A 22,877-nucleotide genomic window follows, 5' to 3' on the forward strand; every position below is an offset into this window, starting at 1 on the left:
GGCACTATTCACAATAGCAAAGACTTGGAACCAACCCAAATGTCCAACAACGATAGACTGGATTAAGAAAATGTGGCACATATACACCGTGGAATACTATGCAGCCATAAAAAATGATGAGTTCATGTCCTTTGTAGGGACATGGATGAAATTGGAAAACATCATTCTCAGTAAACTATCGCAAGGACAAAAAACCAAACACTGCATGTTCTCACTCATAGGTGGGAATTGAACAATGAGAACTCATGGACACAGGAAGGGGAACATCACACTCCAGGGACTGTTTTGGGGTTGGGGGAGAGGGGAGGGACAGCATTAGGAGATATACCTAATGCTAAATGACGAGTTAATGCGTGCAGGAAATCAACATGGCACATGGATACATATGTAACAAACCTGCACATTGTGCACATGTACCCTAAAACCTAAAGTATAATAATAAAAATAAAAATTAAAAAAAAAAGAAACAAACCCATATGTTTTGTTAGAAGAAGAGAGCTCCTCTATCTTGACTATTTCTGTATCCAAGGTGATTCAGAGTTTAATCCAGAAAATATGTTACTTCTATGCTTATGTCTTGTTTAAAGAAACTTAGTTGAAAAATATGAAAACATTTTGAAATATGTTTTATGGAATCAAGTGGTAATTTTCAGCCCAAATATAGTGACTGACACAGATGAGCCTTAAAACACTTGGTGATAAATTAAAGCTAATTTTCTAGTTTGTGTAAAATAGATGATGAATATCAAACACAGGTAATATTGGAATCCAGTGTAAGATTCAGGCCAATCTTAAGGTGGGGAAAACGTCCTACTGACTACAACATTTTTACTAGCAGTTAAAAACACTGCCTTTCTCATAATACATAAACACTAGAACCAGAAACCTGTTTCATCTACAGTGTCATAGTTTTTTTTGCTATACTTAAGCACTGTAAACTTAACAATCAGTACCTTAAAAAAAAAAATAGACTACCTGGGTGAGGTGGTTTGTGCCTGTAATCCCAGCACTTTGGGAGGCCGAGGCCAGGAGATAGAGATCATCTGGGCTAACAGGATGACACCCCGTCTCTACTAAAAATACAAAAAATTAGCTGGGTTTGGTGGCGTGTGCCTGTAGTCCCAGCTACTCGGGAGGCTGAAGCAGGAAAATAGCTCGAACCCGGGAGGTGGAGGTGGCAGTGAGCCAAGATCGCACCGCTGCACTCCAGCCTGGGTGACAGAGAGAGACTTCATCTCAAAAAAAAAAAACAAAAACAAAAAGAATATACTAAAATGAATTGAATCATGTATCTGTTTCTCAACAAGCACCATATTGTCATGTTAACAGCTTCTGATAATAAAGTAGCCATTAGTTAAATACACTGACTCCTATGTTGCACATAATCAAAGTCTGTTTGATAGATATAATTAAAAATTAAATTTAACTGATTAAAAATGTAATGATTCTATATGGGATGTAAACGTATCTGAGTGTATCCACACCACTGAATCATGAAACCAGAGCATATAAAATGTATTTATAATCCCTTGTTGAATGACTTAAAGTTATCATTGATAATTTAGGCTAACACTGTATTGCGTAACAGTGTGTATATATATATATATATAGACACTTTATCAAAGTTAATTTCAAATATTGTCTCTTCAATCCATACAGTCAAAAGAACTGTATCTCTAAGAGAAAGAATATGGGTAAGTGCCTTGCTATTACCATACATAATGTATATACATGATGTCATATAAGGTACAAGTTATAGAATCATAAATAAAATCCTAATTTTTATCTGCAAAATTTCTAGCTTATAATTTGTTTTTATCTATGTCTTTTGGTATATAATTACATTTTGGGAGACAAGGTTTTTGAATTTCCTACACTCTCCTCACCTAAATTGAAGTAGGTCAAGCTTTACAGTGACTAGGAAGTCTTATTGAAACTCAATACAAACCTAAAATATTTTGTTATACTCCAGGAAACATTAAAATGACTCACATTATGCTGAGTTTAATCTTAATTCAGTAATATTATTTAAACTTGAACAGTGAATCTCAGTGTTTGAAACAGTTTCTAATCTATATTATCTAAATGACACAATCTAATCTCTATTAAAAGGATTGAAGATGACGAAGACTCACCCAAAAAGTGTTTGGCACATTGAGTATTGAATAATGTTTAATGATATTTATAGGCAATTGAATTTGTAGATTCCAGACTTATTTACAATATCTTTATAACTTAACACATTCAAATTTTGACTCATAAATCTTCAGTATAATAAAGCAGGAAAAAATTCCCAAGTAGGTATTTCTTTTCATTGAATAATTCTATTTATATTTTAATTGATAGTCTTATTTTGTTAAGCTCATATGATGGACAAATTCTTACACAGTTTTACATCAATGTACAAAATAAGAAAGAGGATGAAAATGATCTGTAATATAAAATGAGGTATATAAATAATGTTAATATGCTAAATATTAATTCTAAGAAGTCCTAAATATGCATGAGATAAACTGCTTTGAAAAACAGTTGAAGAGTCATACTAAAGAACTATACAATATTGAATAAAAGTGGTGTAATTAACTTTTATCGATTATGTTTTCTCTATATGCCCTTAAATGACAATATTTTACTTAACCATATATCTGTGAACTCAAAAATGTAATTTTAAAATGCAAATAAATAGATCCTACATGGGAATTAAATAAAGAAAAAAGGTGACTAAAGTAGAGGAAAATATAAAACTATTAGCTTTATAAAAAGATGAAAGATGAGAGCTAACATATTAAGCTGCTAGCAAATAAAAGAAAGATGGTACTGCAGATGGGGAAGAATGGGGAGTAATTAAAATTGTAAGAGGGTTAAGAAATAAGAAACAATTTAACTCTGCCTTAGGATATGAAATAAGTTCTTAGAACAAATCAAAAGAAGTTTAACATCTCAAAGTCCTGAAACACTCCATGATATTTTACACAGACGCCCTAGTTGGGTGCATTTCAATAGCTTGAATTAGTTTAAATTCTACTTCCCTATGTAAAAATCTGTAGGTGTAGCTAAAAAAGAATATAACTAATTAAAACATTTTTAAAAAATTAGAAGAAAAGAATAAAGTTTGCTTGGAGGTATCAACAACTGTGTGTGTACATAAATGAATGAATAAATAATGACAACATTAATGAAATTTTGCATACTTTAAAAATTCCCATTAATTCATTTTTCATCACATAATTATTTAGCATTTGTAATATGCATAGCTGGATAACGAGTCTAAATATGCCAAGAGAGTAATTGTACTGGGAAGAAAAATCGTAGTAGAGCTGGAGCAGATTTTAGCAAAGTTAATAAATGGTGAGAAAGCAGTTGCAAAACATAGTACTTATAATTGTATAAGTTTTGAATATTTAGAATATAAAGGTTGGGGTGAACCACATGTCAAATTGTCAAAATAAAGTCAATTCAATTTGAAGTCATTAAAATGCCATTTTTAAATATTACAGATAATTATAAAGATAAATATATTGATAAAAGAAACTTATGAAATTGTTCTTTAACTGGGGGAATAGAAACTTCTTGGGTGAAACTAGTTCAAAATTACCCACAGGCACAAATTTTAAATGGCTTGAAATAAGTCACAGAGAAGTACTGATGTCTGAGTAAGTAAAAAAAAAATTGCTTACAGAAATGACCAGATATTTATATATAAAACAACTGCTGTGTTTCATATTTATAGCTTTCACTTTAAATTCTACTAGCTGAGATAGACGACTATACAACAACTAAAGAAAAAGAAACAAAATATTATATCTCATGTATCTAGTGTTACAGAGAAGTTCCCATCAACTGCTGCATCAGTTAGTTAACTGGAGGAATGACATGAACTATGAATAGATGACCATATTTGAGAGAAGTAGAATATAATAAAATTCACCAAATACAATAAAATAAGTAATATTTTAAAATAAGTAGCATAAAATATAATAAAATTCAGATAGAGAAAATGAACAGGGTTAAATTTTTTTTCTGATGCCAAGTTACCATTTGTTTCCTATTCATGGAGTTGAAGTGAGTAAACTTTTTGATAATGCCAGATTTATTCATAATTCCCGGATAAAGGAATTTAATGAAAAAATAGAATGACTAGTGTATTTCTAAGGCCATAAAACTGTCCCAAAGAAATAAACTGAAAAAGTGAGAAAATTAGGTTCACCAATCTGTATGAATATAAAGAGTAAAAGAACAACAACAACAAAAAACCCACCCTCAGAAACAGAGTAGACAAAGTAGCACAACATGGAAGAGAACTAATCAGAAATTAACATATCAAGTTAAAAAGAAAAAATCCTACAAGAGAGGTCCACTCATTTAGTGGTGTATGGGCCTATATGAAAGCAAGGCCTTCTATAAAAATATTTATTTTTGGACTTTAACATTGGATAGTGAGGCTATATTTAAGTCATTAGAGGAAAATGCAAATCCTAGAGAAAACACTATACAGAGGTACATAAGTATGAGGGTAATGTGTATCAGTAAGAAAAGTCATTTTATTTTGAATTCTATGTATGCTCTTACTGCACTACTGAGTTCAACAAATTATGAAAACTCACAGAAGGCAGGCTGAGATAATGAAGGGATTGGAAGAAATGTTACTAAACAAAACATGTTCTACAATTTCAATCAACTAAAAACTTGAAGTGCACATAGACATAATATAGATGCCTAAAATTTTCCCCCAAATAACGTCTATTGATAAAAGGTCTAGATACGTTTTAGCAGTATTTTAAATGCACTGTTTTAGAAATTTATTTTTTTAATCATCATATGGGTGCATCAAGTTGAAATTTCAAGAAGATTAACAAGTTGGCAAAAATACAATTAGGTCAGGAGACAACCAGAATGATTTTTAGTATACTTGGACTAGTCTAAATGTTGTATAATATGAAAGCAGGATGGGCCATGAAAATAAATGGTTCCCTTTAGACTCTAGAAAGCTCCATTGATTTAGAAATTTAGTCATTATCATGCAGTTTTTTTCACTTTATTCAGTCCAATTTTTCATTGTATAACACTTAAAGAAATATTTTCACAAGTACATTTTGATGTAATTGTATTGAGTATCTTATGATTGTCTTCAATTTTTAGGAATTGATTAAGTTTATTGGCAAGAAATCAAGTATCCAAATAACACATACTTGTGCCTTTATTACTGTATAGTTTAAGCTGATAGGAAGTGAATTTCATGTTCATTTACTGACAAAGATCTTAAGAGATGGTGTTCAAAGTATAAAGCCAAAATCATAAGCAGGAATGACTACAAAAATATTAAAATGTTTTAACTAGTAGGGTTTTCTGAAATCATACTAATAATATAACTTTTGTCAATTACATTCTTGACTTTATATTCATTTTATATTTTTATTTATGGAGATTATCCAGATGGTTTTACACATAACTTACTGTGCCATTTGAAAGACTGAATCATTTTAAATAAGATGTCTATGATTCTAAACAAATCATTAAAATGTTCATGATAAAAATGCAATGTTATTTTAAAACTCCAGAAAATATTTTTTCATTCTAACATGATTATTTAAAGTGCTATAGGCAATTATTAATTTTAATTAAAAATGAAAGTGGTATTTTAGTGTTTTTAATTATGCTAATGAAAATTAAAGGTAAAGTAAAACTGAAATTCATTAACATTTAAGGTAAATCTAAATATGGCATTTCTGAATATATGGTCATGATCTACCTGTTTAAATTTATTTACTCAATCTTTGAGTGTATCCCTTTGCTCCATATCAACTTAACAAACTATAACATTATAGGAAAAATAAGAGAAAGCAAGCTCAGAAAGTGCTCATGAATAACTCAGCAAGTATTGAAGGATGTGTTCAAAATTATTCCTGATTTTTAAAAAGTCTTCTTTTATTAAATACATCATGTATACTCTTCATGGGTCTTTTGTTAATACATTAAAATAAAAAGAAATGTAAATGTAAGCATATTTTTAAGAACATGAGGTACATTATTTAATGTTTGCATCCACTTATTTTTGTGTAAAAGTTGGTTTCTTGCAGTTTTTAGTTTTAACTTTAGCAATCGGAGGTATAGACATCAAAAGTTATTTGTATTGACAATGATCTCTTTTGTATTTTTAAGCATATCATCATTTCCTTGTCATTATTGTATAAATGACAGTGACAGTCTCATTAGGCTTTTTAGAGCTTTACAAAAACATAAGTAAGTATACTGCTATTTTTCCTAACATCATATACATTATATTCATTATGAAACTGCATATTTAGCAAAAAAAAACCCTATGACTTTAATAATTAAAACATTCTGATTAAAAGCAAGTAGTTAGTGTTAATTTTTAGCTTTTTTAATTATGTAAGGGCCTTGCTTTAGACTTAGAAGATGACATTATTTCTATTCTGAATGAAAAAGTACACAAGTATCAAAAACTATCACCATATGAATTTGAGGGGCAAAATGGTCAGGAATAGTTTTGTTTTAGAGTTTGTATTATCAGACTAACCATAAATTTTTTATGATTATTAAGTCAGAGTCATGGTGTAATTTTAAATATAATCGGATGACTCTAAGATGACATTAAATACTAAAAGTTAAATAAAAAAAAACAGTCTAGACATGATTAAAGTTGTATGAAGAACTAAGAAGAGTAGAAGTGAAAACAACAAAATAGCTATTCTTCTGCAAATTATCCACCACAGGTCACACGTCAACCCAAACCCTAAATTTTGAGCGGTGTGAACTGGCTAAAACAGATTAGGGAAAAAGAACTACTATTAAAAACTAACTCATTCCAACATAAATATATTCATATATATATGAATATATGTATATATGAATATATGTTGGAATGAGTTAGTGCATATATATACACACATATATGAGTATATGTGTGTATATATATGAAAATATGTATATAATGAATATATATGTGTATATATATGAATATATATATAATGTGCAAATAATTAAAATTTTCCTGGTGAAATAATAGGTTCATTCTTTTGATTTTTAGCAACACACATAAATGTTAATAAATTTCATAATCCCTGAATCAGATTTCTAAATGAAAGACTAGATTCTTAAGAAATAGAAAAATTTGCATTAAAATATATGCAGCATTAATATTTTAATAATAAAAATTGTTTCTGTTAGTCTTATTAATAAAAAAATCTAGTCAGTAAAGAAAAGACATTTGTAGATGTTTAAAATTCCAGGTCTGTATGTAAGTGTAATTTCACCAAGATTAGTACTCACTAAGAGCAAAAGAGGGCAAGTTGATTTTCCCACTGTATTTGAAGTAGATTTACCTGTTATTACATGGTAAAAGCAAATATTTGTATTTATTTAGAAATGCAAATTTTTATTAATCTGAATCATATACCCTTCACTTTTTGCCTTGAAATGATTAATAATGTATTTCTATAATGTACATTCTTAGTTTAAGTGAAACAGTAGTTAAATATGCTGCTTAAAATTTGGAAAAGTTTTACTTTTAATAATAAATAAAATTTTGAATCCAGAATTCAGTTTCAGAGGCAAAGATCTCATCATGTTCCTCACTTATTAAAATTTGAGTTTAGGCTATTTTAGTTCACTAGCATGTGTGGATTTGTGAGTTAAACTTAAGACATTAGCATCCAAATTGCATTTTAGACATCTCAATATTTCCTGTCTTTATTTGTTCTCTCTTTGTATAACTTTAAAAAATAAAGCAAAACAAATGATTTTTTGGTTCTGAAGTGCTAAAGTGGTACATCATGCTGGGGTATTTGTGGTTCTGAGTAATCTGAAAAGCTGAAAACAATCCTTCATAAAACACCACCTGACTATTGTTGTCACCACAATGTATGCATCTAATAAAAGACCATTCCTTTAAGCATATAACACTTGTCTATTTGCTTTATCTATGTCCAGGTTAGTAGTCACAACCTCAATGCATTCAGTCTTTGCTTTTCACATTATACTTCATAAAGGCTAAAATAAATATTCTTCTGTTTTTTTCTTTAAGTTTTTAAAAACACTTACTTTTCAATTTCATCGGTCATAAAAGAAATGATATATCTACAATCTGTCTCATCATTTGTTCTAGCTTATAAGTTCCACAGTTATTTTTGTAGTAGATGAAGTAAAACGTTATGTAGGATGGATCTGCTATATAAGATAAGTGATCTTTTGATTGAGTTGTTATGAGTTTTATCTTTATCAAACATTATTTATGTAGTTTGACCAAGATATTAAATTGTCAGTAATATTTATCCATTAACTAAAAGAAAAATATTTCTATTTCTCATTACCAAGATCCTCAAAGGAAACATATTATGGAATCTCAAAGCATTTTTATTGTTCGCAATGATTATATAAAATAATCAATTTGGAGAACATAGTCTCATATTTTGAAAGAGCTGAGTGCAATTATTAATGTCTCAATGTTAGAGGAATCTATTATTTTAAATAAAGAATATTGCCCTAAAGTGCTGCCAGCATCCAGTCACTTTTATCTTTATTTCTTAAAAAAACCTGAACTCCATTTTTACCAAAAAGAGTGGAATGTTGAACTTTATCTCCTCAAAGGGAACACTTTAACAGAGCCCTTTGTGTAATACTTACTCAAATATGGTGGTTTGTAAGGCGCTCGCGTATTAGACAGCAGTCCATCCAGCTCCTTCCTCTCCAGAGTGCTGTGAAGGGCCTTCTCTTTGCCAAAGGTGGAGAAGGACCGCTCTGCCCCAGGCTGGGCTTCTGGAGTTTCAAACACTTCAGTGTCTGGAACAGAGTCCATGCCGGGAACATGCAGATTGCTGCGATAATCAGCAGCCTGGCGTCCATCAGAAGGGACAAAAGAAGGCATCCAGCACCGATCTGAGTGGCCCAAAGCTTTACATTCCTCAGTGCAATTGGAGAAGAGATCCATACCTGTAAGCAGAAAACAGAAACTACGGATGTAGTCTTCACCAACATGACCAGTTACTTAGCAGTGTAAGATAACGGGTAGCATAAGGGTGACAAGTGAAGGTGTCTTAACAAATTTTTCCTGGCTTACCCTGCAGGAACCAAATATTGTTTTGTCTCATTTTTGTTCATCACGTTAAAAAGAGAAAATGATCTGCAAATGTAAAAGATAAGACTCTTCTGGCAAAGAGGCATCTGAGATAGATGTTTCTAAACTACTTGGGGTATGGGAAAAATATTGGCTCTAAACAATTTAAATAACTGGGAAATGGTGAATAAAAAAAGTACACATCTTTTAAAAAAATCTCTTGTGAAGTTCAAAACAGATAAAACAACAAGGTGTAAAAGCTTTAAAATCCGTGATCCCTAACAATGATAAATATCTGACTTTTTCCCTTAAAAACAAATAAACATAAGAAATATGCCAAGCATCAAAAATGATATTTAGATTATGAAATTTGAATATGAAGCAGAAAGTGACATTAACAGAAATGTGGCATACACAGAGGAAAATCAGTAAAAAACAAGAATAAAACACAATTTCATTAGCAGCTAAAAGCATATTTTCCGAGGTTTCTAGGAAATGACTTCCTAAAGGTATTCCTCAATGACACTCTAGTAGTCCATATTACTAAAAACCACTTATCATTTACCATCTTAGACAAATCCAGAACAAATGACTGTAATTAATGAAACCAAGGTAACCAAATGCAGTGTAAATCAACTGCAGATACTATTGACAAATACCTTATTACTTGCTCCATATTGGAACACACTTGTCCTAGTCAACAGAGTTGTTTGCTTACTAATCCTATAATACCAAGATTTCAAAGGACAAGTTCAAATTTCATTGTCTTCCTTAGATTGACAAGATTACAAATATTATCTGATTATGATCAAGAAAGGTCATTCAGTTTCTTAAGCAAAGCATAAGAATTTTCAAGCACTACAGAATACTATTTGATATTAATGCTGATATATAGCACTACACAGAAAAACACATACACAAAAATAGGATTTTAATGTTTTTCTAAACATAGTAACATATCTATCAGATATTTTAAAACAGGGCCGAAACAATCTCAACCTATTCTCAAACTTTAAATGGCTAAGAAGCTCCCCGGCTCACTGGCATGGAGCTGGGTATGGAATGACAGTGCCTAATAGGCCACTTTATTTTTTAAATAATATTAAAAAAAAGAAAAAAATAATAAAATTTTAAAAGAGGATCAATTTGAAAAACAAAAGTATATTATTAGTCTGTTAAAACTAAAAGTATATTATTAGTCTGTTAAAACAAAAGTATATTATTAGAAAAGAAACTCAAATCCATGCACAGTCTGGAAAAACATTTTTTAAATCAAAGGAATAATATTTATTTAATGAATATACTTGATTGTTACTTCTATTAATATCACAAGTGATTTGAGCTCTTAAGCAAGTTTTGGTTTTTAAATTCCTGATAGTATTCTGTTATATATTGATTTATGTGTATTTGTGTATATGTTATCTGCATATATAAAATAAAATAATTTTTCAAAATTATGAACACTCTAGTTTGTCTAATACTATCTAGATTATCTAGATTATCTAATACTTAACTCTAGTATTTTGGAGTTAAGAACAGCAAATTACATAAATTTAAAAAAGTAACACCAAGCTTCTTATCATATATTAGTCTCACTGTGTAATGACTTTTTAAAAATTTTATATTAAACTATGTAGAGTGCTAAGTCTGACTTTGATTATAATATTTCACTGATAATTTTCCTGTATAAGTCTGGAAATAAATTACTGATCAGTGAACTGCTAAGGAACGGAAACGTGAGCTGAAGCTGGGATTAAGGAAACTGACTGACAACAGCATGTAAAACATGTAAATGTTTCACTAGACACCAAAGAAGCTCACTCCTTTATCCTATTTTTGCAAGAAGACATGTGAAAAGAAAAAAGAAAGGGAAATAGAATGTCCCTGATACACATTTACATACTAACTAGGTAGAGGCTACAGAACCAGAGAGAAGATTGATACTTTGATATGATAAATGCTGTCTATTTATTAATAGAATGATGGCGGAACATAGATTTTTTAACAGTAGAAACGTCCTTTAGAGTAAAATTATTATGAGTAATTATTTATTTTTAAAATAAACTTATATACTCAATTTGAATAGCTGATATAATTACATTCCAATATAAATTAGAACTAATATCATTTTTCTTCACATGATAACTAAATATCATTTTAAATATGCTAGATAAGACAGTATACAACCTTTCACATATTTTTTTTGCACCTAGGCCCAACTACTCTTCTAATTGTGAATATGATGATTCCACACATAATTTTAATAATCTAGTATGTCAACATATATTAGGATACTGCTTGATTTTGGTAGAAATTACTTTTATGTAGTTTATACCCCAATGTGCCTATTTTCTTATCTGGCAAGTAAGTTTTTCTTCTGCCTCTTTTGATTATTTGAGTTTGGTTAAAATTTCCTTAGATTACATAGTAAAGTTCACACAGTTTAATCTGTATTAAAAATAAACTATAGCATGTGCATGGCAAAAAAAAAAAAAAGTGAGGATATAGAAAAGTTTTTTGTTAAATGAACAGTATCACTCTACAGAGGCAATAAACATGTAAATAATGTTCTTAATAAATCTATGAATTAATCCTTTTAAAGTAGAAGTCCTTTAGTAATAATATACAGCTTCATGTAACTAGAAGGAAAAGTAAGGTGGCTCAAATTGTACATAAATGTTTCATCAGTTTTATTGATAAGTGTACCTATTTCTCAGGAAGAAAAATCAGACATAGAAACAAACATTTAAAACATAATGTAAATAGTAAATCAATAAACTTAGATAAGTAACAGAAAAATTCATTAAAAATTGATTTTTTCATTTGTTGTGTAGTTATATAGTTTGAGAGCCACATAAATTTATTCCATTACGATTCCTCACCTTCGGAAGATACTGTATAACTAACATTTTATCTTTTATCACCTGTCGGTAGTCCCATTAAATATAGTACTTTAATTACCAAGTAAGCAGAGGTATATTTAAGTTTTGTTGTGATAAATGACTTCATGATGCACAGGGATGCCAGATATTACAGTAGCTAGGATATATTAAAATGCATAACTTTAACACTGCTCTTATAATTTTTTAATAGCTCAAATTGGCAGCTCAAAAGTTAATAAGTTTAACTTAATTTTTCTTTTTCTCATTCAAATGCCCTTACTATGGAAACTGTGGGATTTTACAACAGAAAATTACAGACCAAACCTCAATTAAATTAAAAAACAATTAAATAGACTTTAGGGATACAAGTGCAATTTTGTTATGGTGGTGTAGTCTGGATTTTTAGTGTAACCATCACCTGAATAATGTAAATTGTACTCATTAGATAATTTCACAACCCTCACCTGGCTTCAGTCTTCCCACCTTTCAGAGTCTCCAATGTCTATTATTCCAAACCTCAGTTTTGAAATTTTGGTAATATCTAATAAATGTTTCAACATATATCTTTTACTTGCAATCTCTTTTTCTAGTTATTTATTTTTTCCACTTTTCAGAAATAATCTGTTCTGCAAGGGATGACAGCTGACATGATAGACTGCCTGTTATGCAAAGATATATTTAGACAAATTTTAAAGTACATGGTTTTCAACTGGCTAGTAACTTGTTCTGTATACTCAGAGGCAGTGGATATTTCCATTGAGACCAAATTGTGATTTCAGAAATTTTAGAATTCAATTTGTGCTACTTTTTTGGTGACTGTCATAATACAATATTGCGTGAACATTTCTTTTTGTGCAACAAGCTTTCATTCAAAACGTTTATTTTTTTCCAAATATGATAAATTAATTTTAAAGAAGATATAAAACTTTTCATTTTTTGAGAAGATTTCTAGTCTTCTTTTAACTACTTAAGATACATTAATTGTAACCACAAAAATTGCAGTATGTTTTAGAAAAACATGGTTTTGAAGCAAATAGTTATTAACATAACTCACGCATGAAAAAAATAAAAATATTCCCATCAAAATTTTCTCCCTACCAATAATCTTTCAAAATGTATATATTTTTCACCATTTCCTCTCAATATTTTGTCTTCTATATTGCTTCCAGTTATAAATCTCTCCACATTTTCAAGTTGCAGCTCAAAGTTTCACCAGCGAATAAGGTTTTATAAATACTGGTGTAAATCCATTTTATATATAAACCCAAAAGCAAATTTGGCAATTATCTAAATTCTTAATGGAGTTTGGAAATATGTATTTGTGTTTATAATAAACCAAGAATTCTATTGCTGATATTGTAGTAATGCAATGGCTTAATGCATTTCAATGATATATTTTATCTACTAATTTGAAATTGCTGACCAATCAAATTACTTTATTTTTAAAATTCATAGCCAAATTTTGACCATGTATTATATCTATATCTATAATTAGTTAGAAACTAAACATATTTGGAAGATAAGTTCTCCTATAACTGAAAGAAAAAATTATTGAAATTTGACAATTTTCAGAGAATGTCTAACAAGTAATTCAATCACTTATTAGGATTCTGTCTTCAACATATTTTTTTAAAGGCACAAGGTATTAAAAAGAAATCTATAATTAAGCTTAGCATTATTGACAGTGTAGATATTTTATAACGGGAAAAGCAACCTCTCACTACTAAGCAGATCACTTTAGATATAACTCAAATAATATTAAAATGTTTAAGATATACAATTTAAAATATTCTATCTGTATCCTAAAATAAAAGAAATAATTATGCTTTAATATAATGACATAATAAAGTTGAAAATATATTTCTTTAAAGTCCAATTCTTTGGCTATTTAAGCTGTGATTAATCAGTTTTTCCTCTTGTGATGGTTTATGTCTGCATTTACCACTTCTCCTTGGAATACTGCCGTATCTAACCAATACATCAATAGTGCACTGAAAAAAACGGGAAGCACCTTGACAAGGCTATAGAAAGAAAGTGCCACAGAGCAGTGGTCAAGGCGAAGAATTTCACACATGGAGCCAGGTGCAGTGGAAAACTGAAAAAGCTTATGTGATTCTCTGTGCAGCTGCCTTCGTGTTTAAAGCCCTTCTATGAACAACATTGGTGACAGCAAATGGCTTAGAAAAAAGAAAAACAAGAAGGAGGGGGTGGAAGATAGAACAACAACAAAAAAAAAACTATTCATAAAAGAATAAATAGAAGGCATATCTAAATAAATAATACAGAATAATGTTAATGTAGAAAAAGAAATAGGAATAAAGAAAAAGATACGAAGTTTAAACAGGTGAAGCACTAAGCTAAACAGTCTGTACACTATAGTGTGGAATACGGTACAAACTGAAAGAGAGAATTCGGAGTCTTTATCTTTCCAATGTTAGTTTTGCTTGATAATCTAACTTTTCCCTACTAAAACCTAGTTAAGTGAGATTTGCTTATTATAACATAATGTTTTTTTCCTATCCTGAACTTAGAAAGCTATGCTATGAGTAATATTACCTAATTTTGCAAAATTGGAAGATCATTAATATCTGGGTTTACAATGAAATAAAACAGATTTATCTGAAATGGGCTTAAATTTTTGGAAATAGTCTAGCTGCTTGATGTGAGGTTTATAGTACATAACAGCAGTATGGATTGAAAAAAGTCTTTAAGTAAATGCATTTTAATTCTCTGCATTTGAGTTTTTATACTTAAAAAAGAAAACACTTCAAAATCATTCTTACAATAAAATTACACATTAAATCTGATTTCAATTCAGCACACAAAGGTGCAATCACTTCTTAACATAAGTGCTTTATTACAATCCTAAAATAGCTATTATTGTGCCCAGTATGTTGTGGCTGCCCTGTAACTACTAATGAGATACATAAAAGGATTGCTAATTCTGTAACACTTTTACATGTTTAAGAACTTAAAGACACGAAAAAAATTTTAACATTTTGATAAAAATAAAAACTGCCTGGCTAAAATGTTTTCCACAACACATTTTAACATTTTAGTATTCTTTTAAATGCTTTGACACCTCCAATCATTTGAAAGAAACATTACAGAAATGGTAACACCGAGTGACTGTGAAATAAAGTAGCTACTGGGAAGACGCACTGATAAGAATATGTTCTCATCTATCTTCCAAATTTGGCTCTTTTGCAGATGTTTATTCATCTCTCTTTCTTCAGTTAGGTTATTATGGGTCATTATGTCTGAGGGACTAAACTAATTGAAATGTTCATTGAGATTGAAGTGCTACAGGAAAAACAAAGCGGGGCGTGTGGGGTGGGAAAGGAGTAAAATGCATCCAAAGAAACATGCTACAGATACTCTTTTTAAAACATTAAACATTTTGTTTTAAAAGTTTTAAAAGGTTGACAGTTAAATTAGAAACTCTGAAAAAGAACAGGAATGAGCAATGCTAAATGTACAGTTTTTAAAGATGACAATAAATCATATGCCATATATAGGGCAAAAATGAAAGGGACTTTGTACTCACATATAAACTTCTGGCAAGATCTGGTTTGTTGTCAGGTTCCCAGACACTAAATAGATGCTCTGTTCACTTAGCGTGAAGGCCCGCAAGGGGCAGAGACCTCCGGGGATTCTTGGCAGTTCTCAAGTCTCATTAGGCCTGCATATTAATGACTCACAGCAATATAAAGAGACCCTTGAGCAGCCTTTTTTCCCTTCATCCTGCCTGGGTTTCCCAAGGCTTAGGCAGCCAGACACAGCACACATTAGCCAAGTGAGAGGCTTGCAGCAACCATTGCTGCCAGGCCACCATGGGGTGTACGCTGCCCTTTGACACACTGCCTCATCACCATCTAGAGGTCCACCAAGTGTGTTAAGGAATGGGTGCTCTCGAGGACTAATATCACCTTGAAAATAAGAACCTATCACTCTATGGTTATATTATTAAGTAAAATAAAGGTCCAGTCTCAAGAGAGTTGAGCTGAACCCAGAGACAGTCTAAGATCGACATTTTCAGGAGTTAGAAAAGTTGACTAGCCTTTCTATTTCTTCATGTGTCAAATAAACACAAAACTAGATAGAAAAAGTAAAATATTCAACAAACACCCTTCAAAGATGAAAACCAAAAAATTAGGAAGGACACCAGAAGTTTATTAAATCATTTTCATTTTAACATACATATTTTATTTCATGTAAGAGTTTCCTTTTAGTATTAGTAATGAGTTACCAGGATGTCATAAAACTTGACTTTCTAAAAAGAAAAGTAAAATAAAATGAATATATAGCACATTGAAACCTATCAGTGACTACCATCAAGCCCACATACAAATATACTCAGAGTTCACCTTTTGATGTGTCATGGACCCTGTTGAAAATATGAAGAAACCAAGGACACTTCAAAAAATACACATTATCACATATTACCTAACGTTCTGAAGCCTAAGACTCAAGATTAGAAACTGTTTTCAATCCATTAATGACTTTTAATCACCATTACTTTTCTCATTCAATACTTGGTGGTGTGTAAAATGCATTGCCCTGGAAAACAAGAAATGTGGATTCTAGTCTTCAGTCATCCATTTATCTTCTTGTGACCTTGTGCAGGTCAATCAATTTTATCCATCTTCAGTTATCTCATCCACAAACAAGTTTAAGAATACCTTAATTGACTGAAGACTGGTAACTGGACCAGGTGAGAGAGCTATGTCTTTCTGTATGCAATGTGTCCATTAAAGAACATTACATAAGCAAGATATATTTCGTATTCTGACACTCTCCACAATGAATTCCTAACATTAACTCTCCAAAGGAACACTGCATTTTTACAATTCTCTTTAAGTCTGCAATTATCAAAGTAGAGTGACACTATTTTTCTGTAGAGTTACCAGCATTAAACCTATGGAAAATTGCCTAGGACATCATCCTTCCTAGGTTTATTTTTAAAAACAGAAACTATAAAAGTTAGCATTTAGATTGCCCTTTGATCACACTTACCAGCTGACTGGGCACGGTTGGTGGCATCATGATCACTATCTCCCTGTTCACTGTCTCCATGACCACTGTCCTTAGAGCTTACTATGTCGGCTTCCTGGAATGCAGAACTAGAAGTACAAAAATGTGAATATTAGAATAAAAAAGGTGAAGAAACAGAGAAAACATTCTTCTGCCACCACATGGTCACAGATGGTGCTGCAGACTCACAGACCTCTTAGTTGGCTTTGTTTCTGAATAAAGCTAGCTTTTATAGCCTAAGCGTAACTATTTAAAAATGATCGATTAACAGTCATTTTGAGCACTTAAGTCACGTAAAGTTTAGGCATTATTTTATAATTGGAGCTAAATACATGTTTATATCATTTTCATAAAATAGATATACATTTGGAACAGTGAGGAAGACTATCAGAAACTGTGTAGGAGTGTAAATTGACAAAATATTCAAATATATTTTAAGCGTTGTATATAAATGAAATATAATGTATAATTTTTAATGTATTGTCTAGGAAACACAATATAGTTCATATTTATGTCCTGCCTCAATTGAAAATATTTTATACATTTTAATTTTAATTTAGAATAATATACCTACTTCCTACTTTTACTAGGCTGTAAATTGTCCATTACTGCTAGGGAAAAAAAGAGTCCATACCTGTTAACTCGGCGAGGTCTGTCAACTAGATAGCTGAGCTCTGCTCGCTGGTGTTTAGTCTAGGAAAAAAATAAATAAATCAAGAGCATTTGAATGCTATGGGTTGAACTAGTAGTCTACTTTTGAGGTTAGGAACTATAGCTTAAGTAATCGTATATATTTTTATGAATTTCCAAGCTCTCCTAAGACCTCATCCTAGCGATTGCTGTGTAAGGGCAGGGGAGATATGCAGAGACACTTGAATCCACATTTTAGTCACTTGTAAAGGTTAAAAAAAAAATTGGCTAACTTTAAATGTGTGTATTTTTTTAAAGAGAAAATGCAAATGACCTCATGGCTAGAGCTCATATACTATTGTCTCTAACAGAGTCAACCTGTTTATATTCTGCTGTCTTTTTTTTCAGTGGCTTAAAAAAGTGTTTAGGTGAATACTGGTTGACACAAGAAAAACAGCACGCTCAATAAGCAAAAAGTTTGGATATTTTATGGAATTATGTTGTTGTTTATTTTCAAAATGTGCTTAAGATACAAATGAGCTGTACAAATATTCATGAAAGTCAATCAATAATATCTAAGACTCAAATAAAATAACCTGCCAGGAAAGGAGTTCATAATCCTGCCCGCCCCCCCCCCCCCATTCTTTTCCCCTCCAAAGGCCCTCTGCATTCGCCTCCCCACCTCTACCACCCACACACCTTTCCGGTCCAAACTTTCTTTCACATAAACCAACTTTGTTCTCCCCCCAACCCCCACCCTCCAACTTTGTCACTTCTCCATCCTTTTAAAAAGAAGTCAGAATTGACAAGCCAAATTCTTTTATGAAGAAAGCCAACAGCAGTGATTTATCCAAAACAGTGGCAAGGAGGTGATTATTAGCTAAAAAGATATATTTAAGACAACAATTGTTTAAGCCTTTCGTTAGTTTACTCTTAACAGGGGTTTGTGCCAACGCAGCTTCATTCAAATTCACACTGTGTGGGCGCTCGGCTTCAAGAGCGTCTGTAAATGCTGTCCAGAGCCGAACTGAAGGCTTTTTTTGCAACCCGAGTTCAGAGGACAAGGATCTGGTAACTTGTTCACTAAAACATGCATTCGAGGTTAGACAACTGTGTAAAGTTAAACAATCTATAGCTTACTTGTACACGCGACTGAAAGCATCGTTAAACAAAGCAAAACAGAGCCAACTTTATTAACGCCTGGGACAGACGCAAAGAAAAAAGACCTTTGCCAGTGCTAGAAAGTAAGTCCCTCCTCCACATTTCCCTCTCCCTTCACGCAGTTTCCCTTTATCCCCAGGTTACTGAGAAGGGAAAGGACTGACAGGAATTAAGGTTTTAAAGGAAAGATTGAAGAGCAAAGGAGGGAGCTCCAAGGTGGCAAAGTACCAAGGGGACGTAAATGAAAATAAATGTGAAAGGGTGGAACAACGCGAAAGTTAGGTTACACACGAAGGAGTGGGAGAAGGTGACCGCCCATCTCCGCTCCCACAACGATACACATAAGCTAATATCCTAAAAATAGATACACAGTGCACCAGAGATACAAGGGCCGGGCTAGAGGAGGCTTTCTGATGGAGGAGATGAGAGATGGTGGTCCTTTCGCTTCAGCCTTACCTCGTTGGACAAAATGCTTCCGTTGGAGATGATATCAGGCTGCTGGTCGGTGTAACCGGTGACGATGGCCCCGCAGGGGTTGTGCTCAGTGTCTGTACTCCGCGAAGGGCTGCAGGGCTTAAGAAACATCAGGTCGGTCTTGGCGGACTCAGGGGTCAGGCATACCTGGTAGCAGTAATTCTGGTTGTGGTGGTGGGAGCCAAAGCCCCCGGACTCCTCCACCGGCACCTGGGCCGGGTTACTGGGTACATTGGAGCTCTGCACCAGCATGATGTCCGACTTGCTGAGTTTCTTCTTGCGCGCCCGGGCTTGGCGGCCACAGCAGGTCGAACCTCCGCCACCGCAGCAGCAGCAGCAGAGGCAGCAATCGCTGGCCAGACAAGTGTAGATGTTGAGCTTCTTCTCTTTTTGACAACGCACGGCCAGCACGATCATGGCCAGCAGGAAGATGAAGGACACCGAGCCCAATGCGATGATGAGGATGAGGGTGAGGTCTAGCGAGGTTTCCCCTCCGCCAGAGCGGCTGGGGCGCTGGTGCTCTCCTGACCCTCCGCCTCCGCTCCCTCCCCCGCCCTGGGGCTCCACGGCGCCATCCACCAGCTGAACCACCAGGGTGGCGGTAGAGGACAGGGGCGGCTGCCCATGGTCGCGCACCTCGATCACCAGCTCATAAGGCCGCTGGGGGTCGCGCTTGGCCGGGACTCGGCGTGCTGTGCGCAGCTCTCCGGTGCGCCAGTCCATGCGAAAGAGGTTCATTTCGTTGCCACGCACGATGCTGTAAGTGAGCCGGGCGTTCTCGCCGTCGTCCGCGTCCACGGCGGCCACGCGGGTGAGCAGGTAACCCGGCTCCGCCGAGCGGGGCAGCACCTCACGCGCTGGAGTCCCGTTGCGCCCTGGTAGAGGCGCCACGATGGCAGGGGCGTTGTCATTTTGATCCACTATGAGGATGTTGACAGTGGCGTTACCAGCCAGCGCCTGGGGGCTGCCAGCGTCCCGGGCTTCCACCTGAAAACTGAAGTCCTTGAGCTGCTCATAGTCGAAGGAGCGCAGGGCGTACAAGTAGCCGTTCTCAGAGTTGATAGAAACGTAGGTGAAGACGCTCATGCCCTGGATCTGGCACTCGAGGATAGAGTAAGCAAGCTGGGCGTTGGCGCCCTCATCGCGGTCGGTGGCGCTCACCGCGTAGATGTAGGCGCCAGGCACGTTGTTCTCAGTCACATACACGTCGTAGACCGGCTGGCTGAAACGCGGCGCGTTGTCGTTCACATCCGACACTTGTACCTGGATCGACTTACTGGTGGAGAGCGCAGGCTCGCCCCGGTCCCGGGCCACTACGGTCAGGGTGTAGGAGTCCCCCGCCTCTCGGTCCAGGGGGGCTTCGGTAACGATGGTGTAGTAATTCTTAAAGGAAGACTTGAGGCGGAAAGGCACGTCTCCCAGTAGCTCGCACTGCACCTGCCCATTCTCCTCTGAGTCGCGGTCAGTCACGCTGAAAAGGGCCACCACAGTGCCGGGCGCCGCGCCCTCGCTCACCGCCTCCTTTACGGTGCTGAAGCTGATCTCTGGCGCGTTGTCGTTAGCATCCAGTACTCGCACTAGCACCTTGCAGTGCGCAGGCACGGCGTTGGGGCCCAGGTCCTTGGCTTGCACGTACACTTGGTATACTGGGCTCTCTTCATAGTCCAACTCGCCGCTTACCTCCAGTCTGCCAGTGCGCGGCGAGAGTCCGAAAAGCTCCCGTGCCCGGGGCGAAATGTGGCTGCTGAAGGAGTACACGACCTCACCGTTCTGGCCCTCGTCCGGGTCGGTGGCGTTGAGCTGGATCACGAGAGTGCCTGGGGGAGAGTTCTCTGGTAGAGACACAGTGTAGACGGGTTGGTCGAAAGCGGGCACATTGTCATTGGAGTCCAGCACTCGGATGGTGAGTAGGGCCGTGCCGGTGCGCTGCTGCTGGGGGGGCAGGCCTGCTCCCCCGCCACCTCCCCCTCCTTCTCCTACTCCTCCCCCACCTCCCCCGTCCACCGCGGTCAGCACGTAGCGGTGCACCGCTTGCTGCTCTCGGTCCAGTGGCTTCTCCAGCACCAGCTCAGCGAATCGGTTGCCATCCCCCTGGGTCTGCACGTCCAGGGAGAAGTAGCTGTTGGGGGTGATCTCGTAGTCGCGCAAGGAGTTGGTGCCCACGTCTGGGTCGAATGCGCTCTCCAAGGGGAAGCGAGTGCCTGGCGTGGCGCTCTCAGAGATTTCCACCGTCAGGTCTGGCTCCGGGAAAGAGGGGGGGTTGTCATTAATGTCCAGCACCTCGATCTCCACCTGGAACAGCTCCAGGGGGTTCTCCAGAAAGACCTCCAGGTGCAGGACACAGGAGGGGCTCTGTTTGCAGATTCGTTCGCGGTCTATTTTCTCGTTCACGTACAGCACCCCTGTCTCCAGGTTGAGGTCTAAGTACGGGGTCCTTGAGTTGGGCACCGTCTGAAACCCGCGAGCCGAAAGTTTTGTAATGTCCAGACCCAGATCTTCAGCGATATTCCCCACGAAAGTGCCATGTTCCTGCTCCTCCTGTACCGTGTAGTGAAGCTGGGAAAAGACTCCTTCCACCATCCAGAGCAAGGCAAACAATAATAGCACAATCATCTCCAAAAGGAAAGGAAGTAGCTTCCCGCAGCCAGTCAGCCACCCAATCACCTCCCCCACCACCACGAAAAAAAAATCTGAAAAAATACAAATAAAAGTGAGCTACGTGGGGGCTCCTGTGGCTTTCTGTCTTTAAAAATCTTACTTCTTTTGCTTCATTCTAGAGCTTCCCGCAATCCAGCCTCATTTTTTTAAATCTAAGCACAGGAAGGGTGACAGGCGTCCCCTTCCCTCATCTGTAATCTTTCCACTGACCAATTAATAAAATAACGATAATACAATAGTCAGCGTCCTTTATTCCGACAGTCTTGGCGCAACGCGGCTCTGGCAAATCCCAAAGAGGAAATTTCGATATTTCAAGACTGTCCTCGGTTTGTCTTCTTGCTGATGGGAGGAGAATGAGGAGGAGGAAAAAGAGGAGGAGGAGGAGGAAGAAGAAGAAGAGGAAGAGGAGAAGGAAAAGGAGATGCTGTTGGCACCGTTAAACATGCCTCTTAATGTCAACGGCTGGCAAATGCAAAAGGGCTTAAAACCAGCGATATAATTTTGTGCCGGAAAAGCACAGAACGGCTCTGCAGCTTAAAACTTTCATTCCCTTCATTTCTCCGGATGGATGTTCTTCTTGACATTTTCTTCCTCTTTCGCTCTATTTGTATTTTTTGTCTTTCAGAGTCTTGGTTCCCTCTGTCCTCATCTCCACCGTTACTCGCCTCTCTGTAAGTGTAATGAGCAGTTTCTTTTCTGCTGTTTTCTTCCCAAGCCTCTTTCCCTCTAACCTGTCTCTTTTTCCTTCCAGTCCTTCCTTCCTCCTGCTTCAGCCTCTGAGCCTGTGGTCTGGGCTGGCAGTTTCTGAGCTCCGAGCGCTCGGCTTCTCCGTTTTTGCGCAGCGCCCTCATTCTGCCAACCAATCGCCGAGGAGCACCACCCACCGGGCTGCCGATGATTGGCCAAACCGGCCGCCAAACAGACACGTCACGCGGCACCCGAGCGGGGCGGGACAGAACTCTCGC

General features: G+C 35.6%; 1 protein-coding gene across 2 annotated transcripts in view; it reads right to left on the reverse strand.

The window, feature by feature from the left end:
• Nucleotides 1-22,718, reverse strand: part of PCDH10 (protocadherin 10) — a 58,878-nt gene extending 36,160 nt beyond the window's left edge. The window contains exons 1-4 of one of the 2 annotated variants that reach the window (XM_030815700.1): nucleotides 19,237-22,002; nucleotides 17,624-17,682; nucleotides 16,972-17,078; nucleotides 8,644-8,949 (exon numbers count right to left, since the gene is read on the reverse strand). In XM_030815700.1, coding sequence (XP_030671560.1) covers nucleotides 8,644-8,949; nucleotides 16,972-17,078; nucleotides 17,624-17,682; nucleotides 19,237-21,867 — 3,103 coding nt within the window. In that variant the 5' untranslated portion in view covers nucleotides 21,868-22,002. Of the gene's footprint in view, nucleotides 1-8,643; nucleotides 8,950-16,971; nucleotides 17,079-17,623; nucleotides 17,683-19,236 lie in introns of both variants that reach the window. The other variant, XM_030815701.1, reaches the window with a different exon arrangement.
• Nucleotides 22,719-22,877: the final 159 nt, after the last annotated feature.

Source organism: Nomascus leucogenys, chromosome 7b, assembly GCF_006542625.1.
Source record: "Nomascus leucogenys isolate Asia chromosome 7b, Asia_NLE_v1, whole genome shotgun sequence".
NCBI classification, from domain to species: domain Eukaryota; kingdom Metazoa; phylum Chordata; class Mammalia; order Primates; family Hylobatidae; genus Nomascus; species Nomascus leucogenys.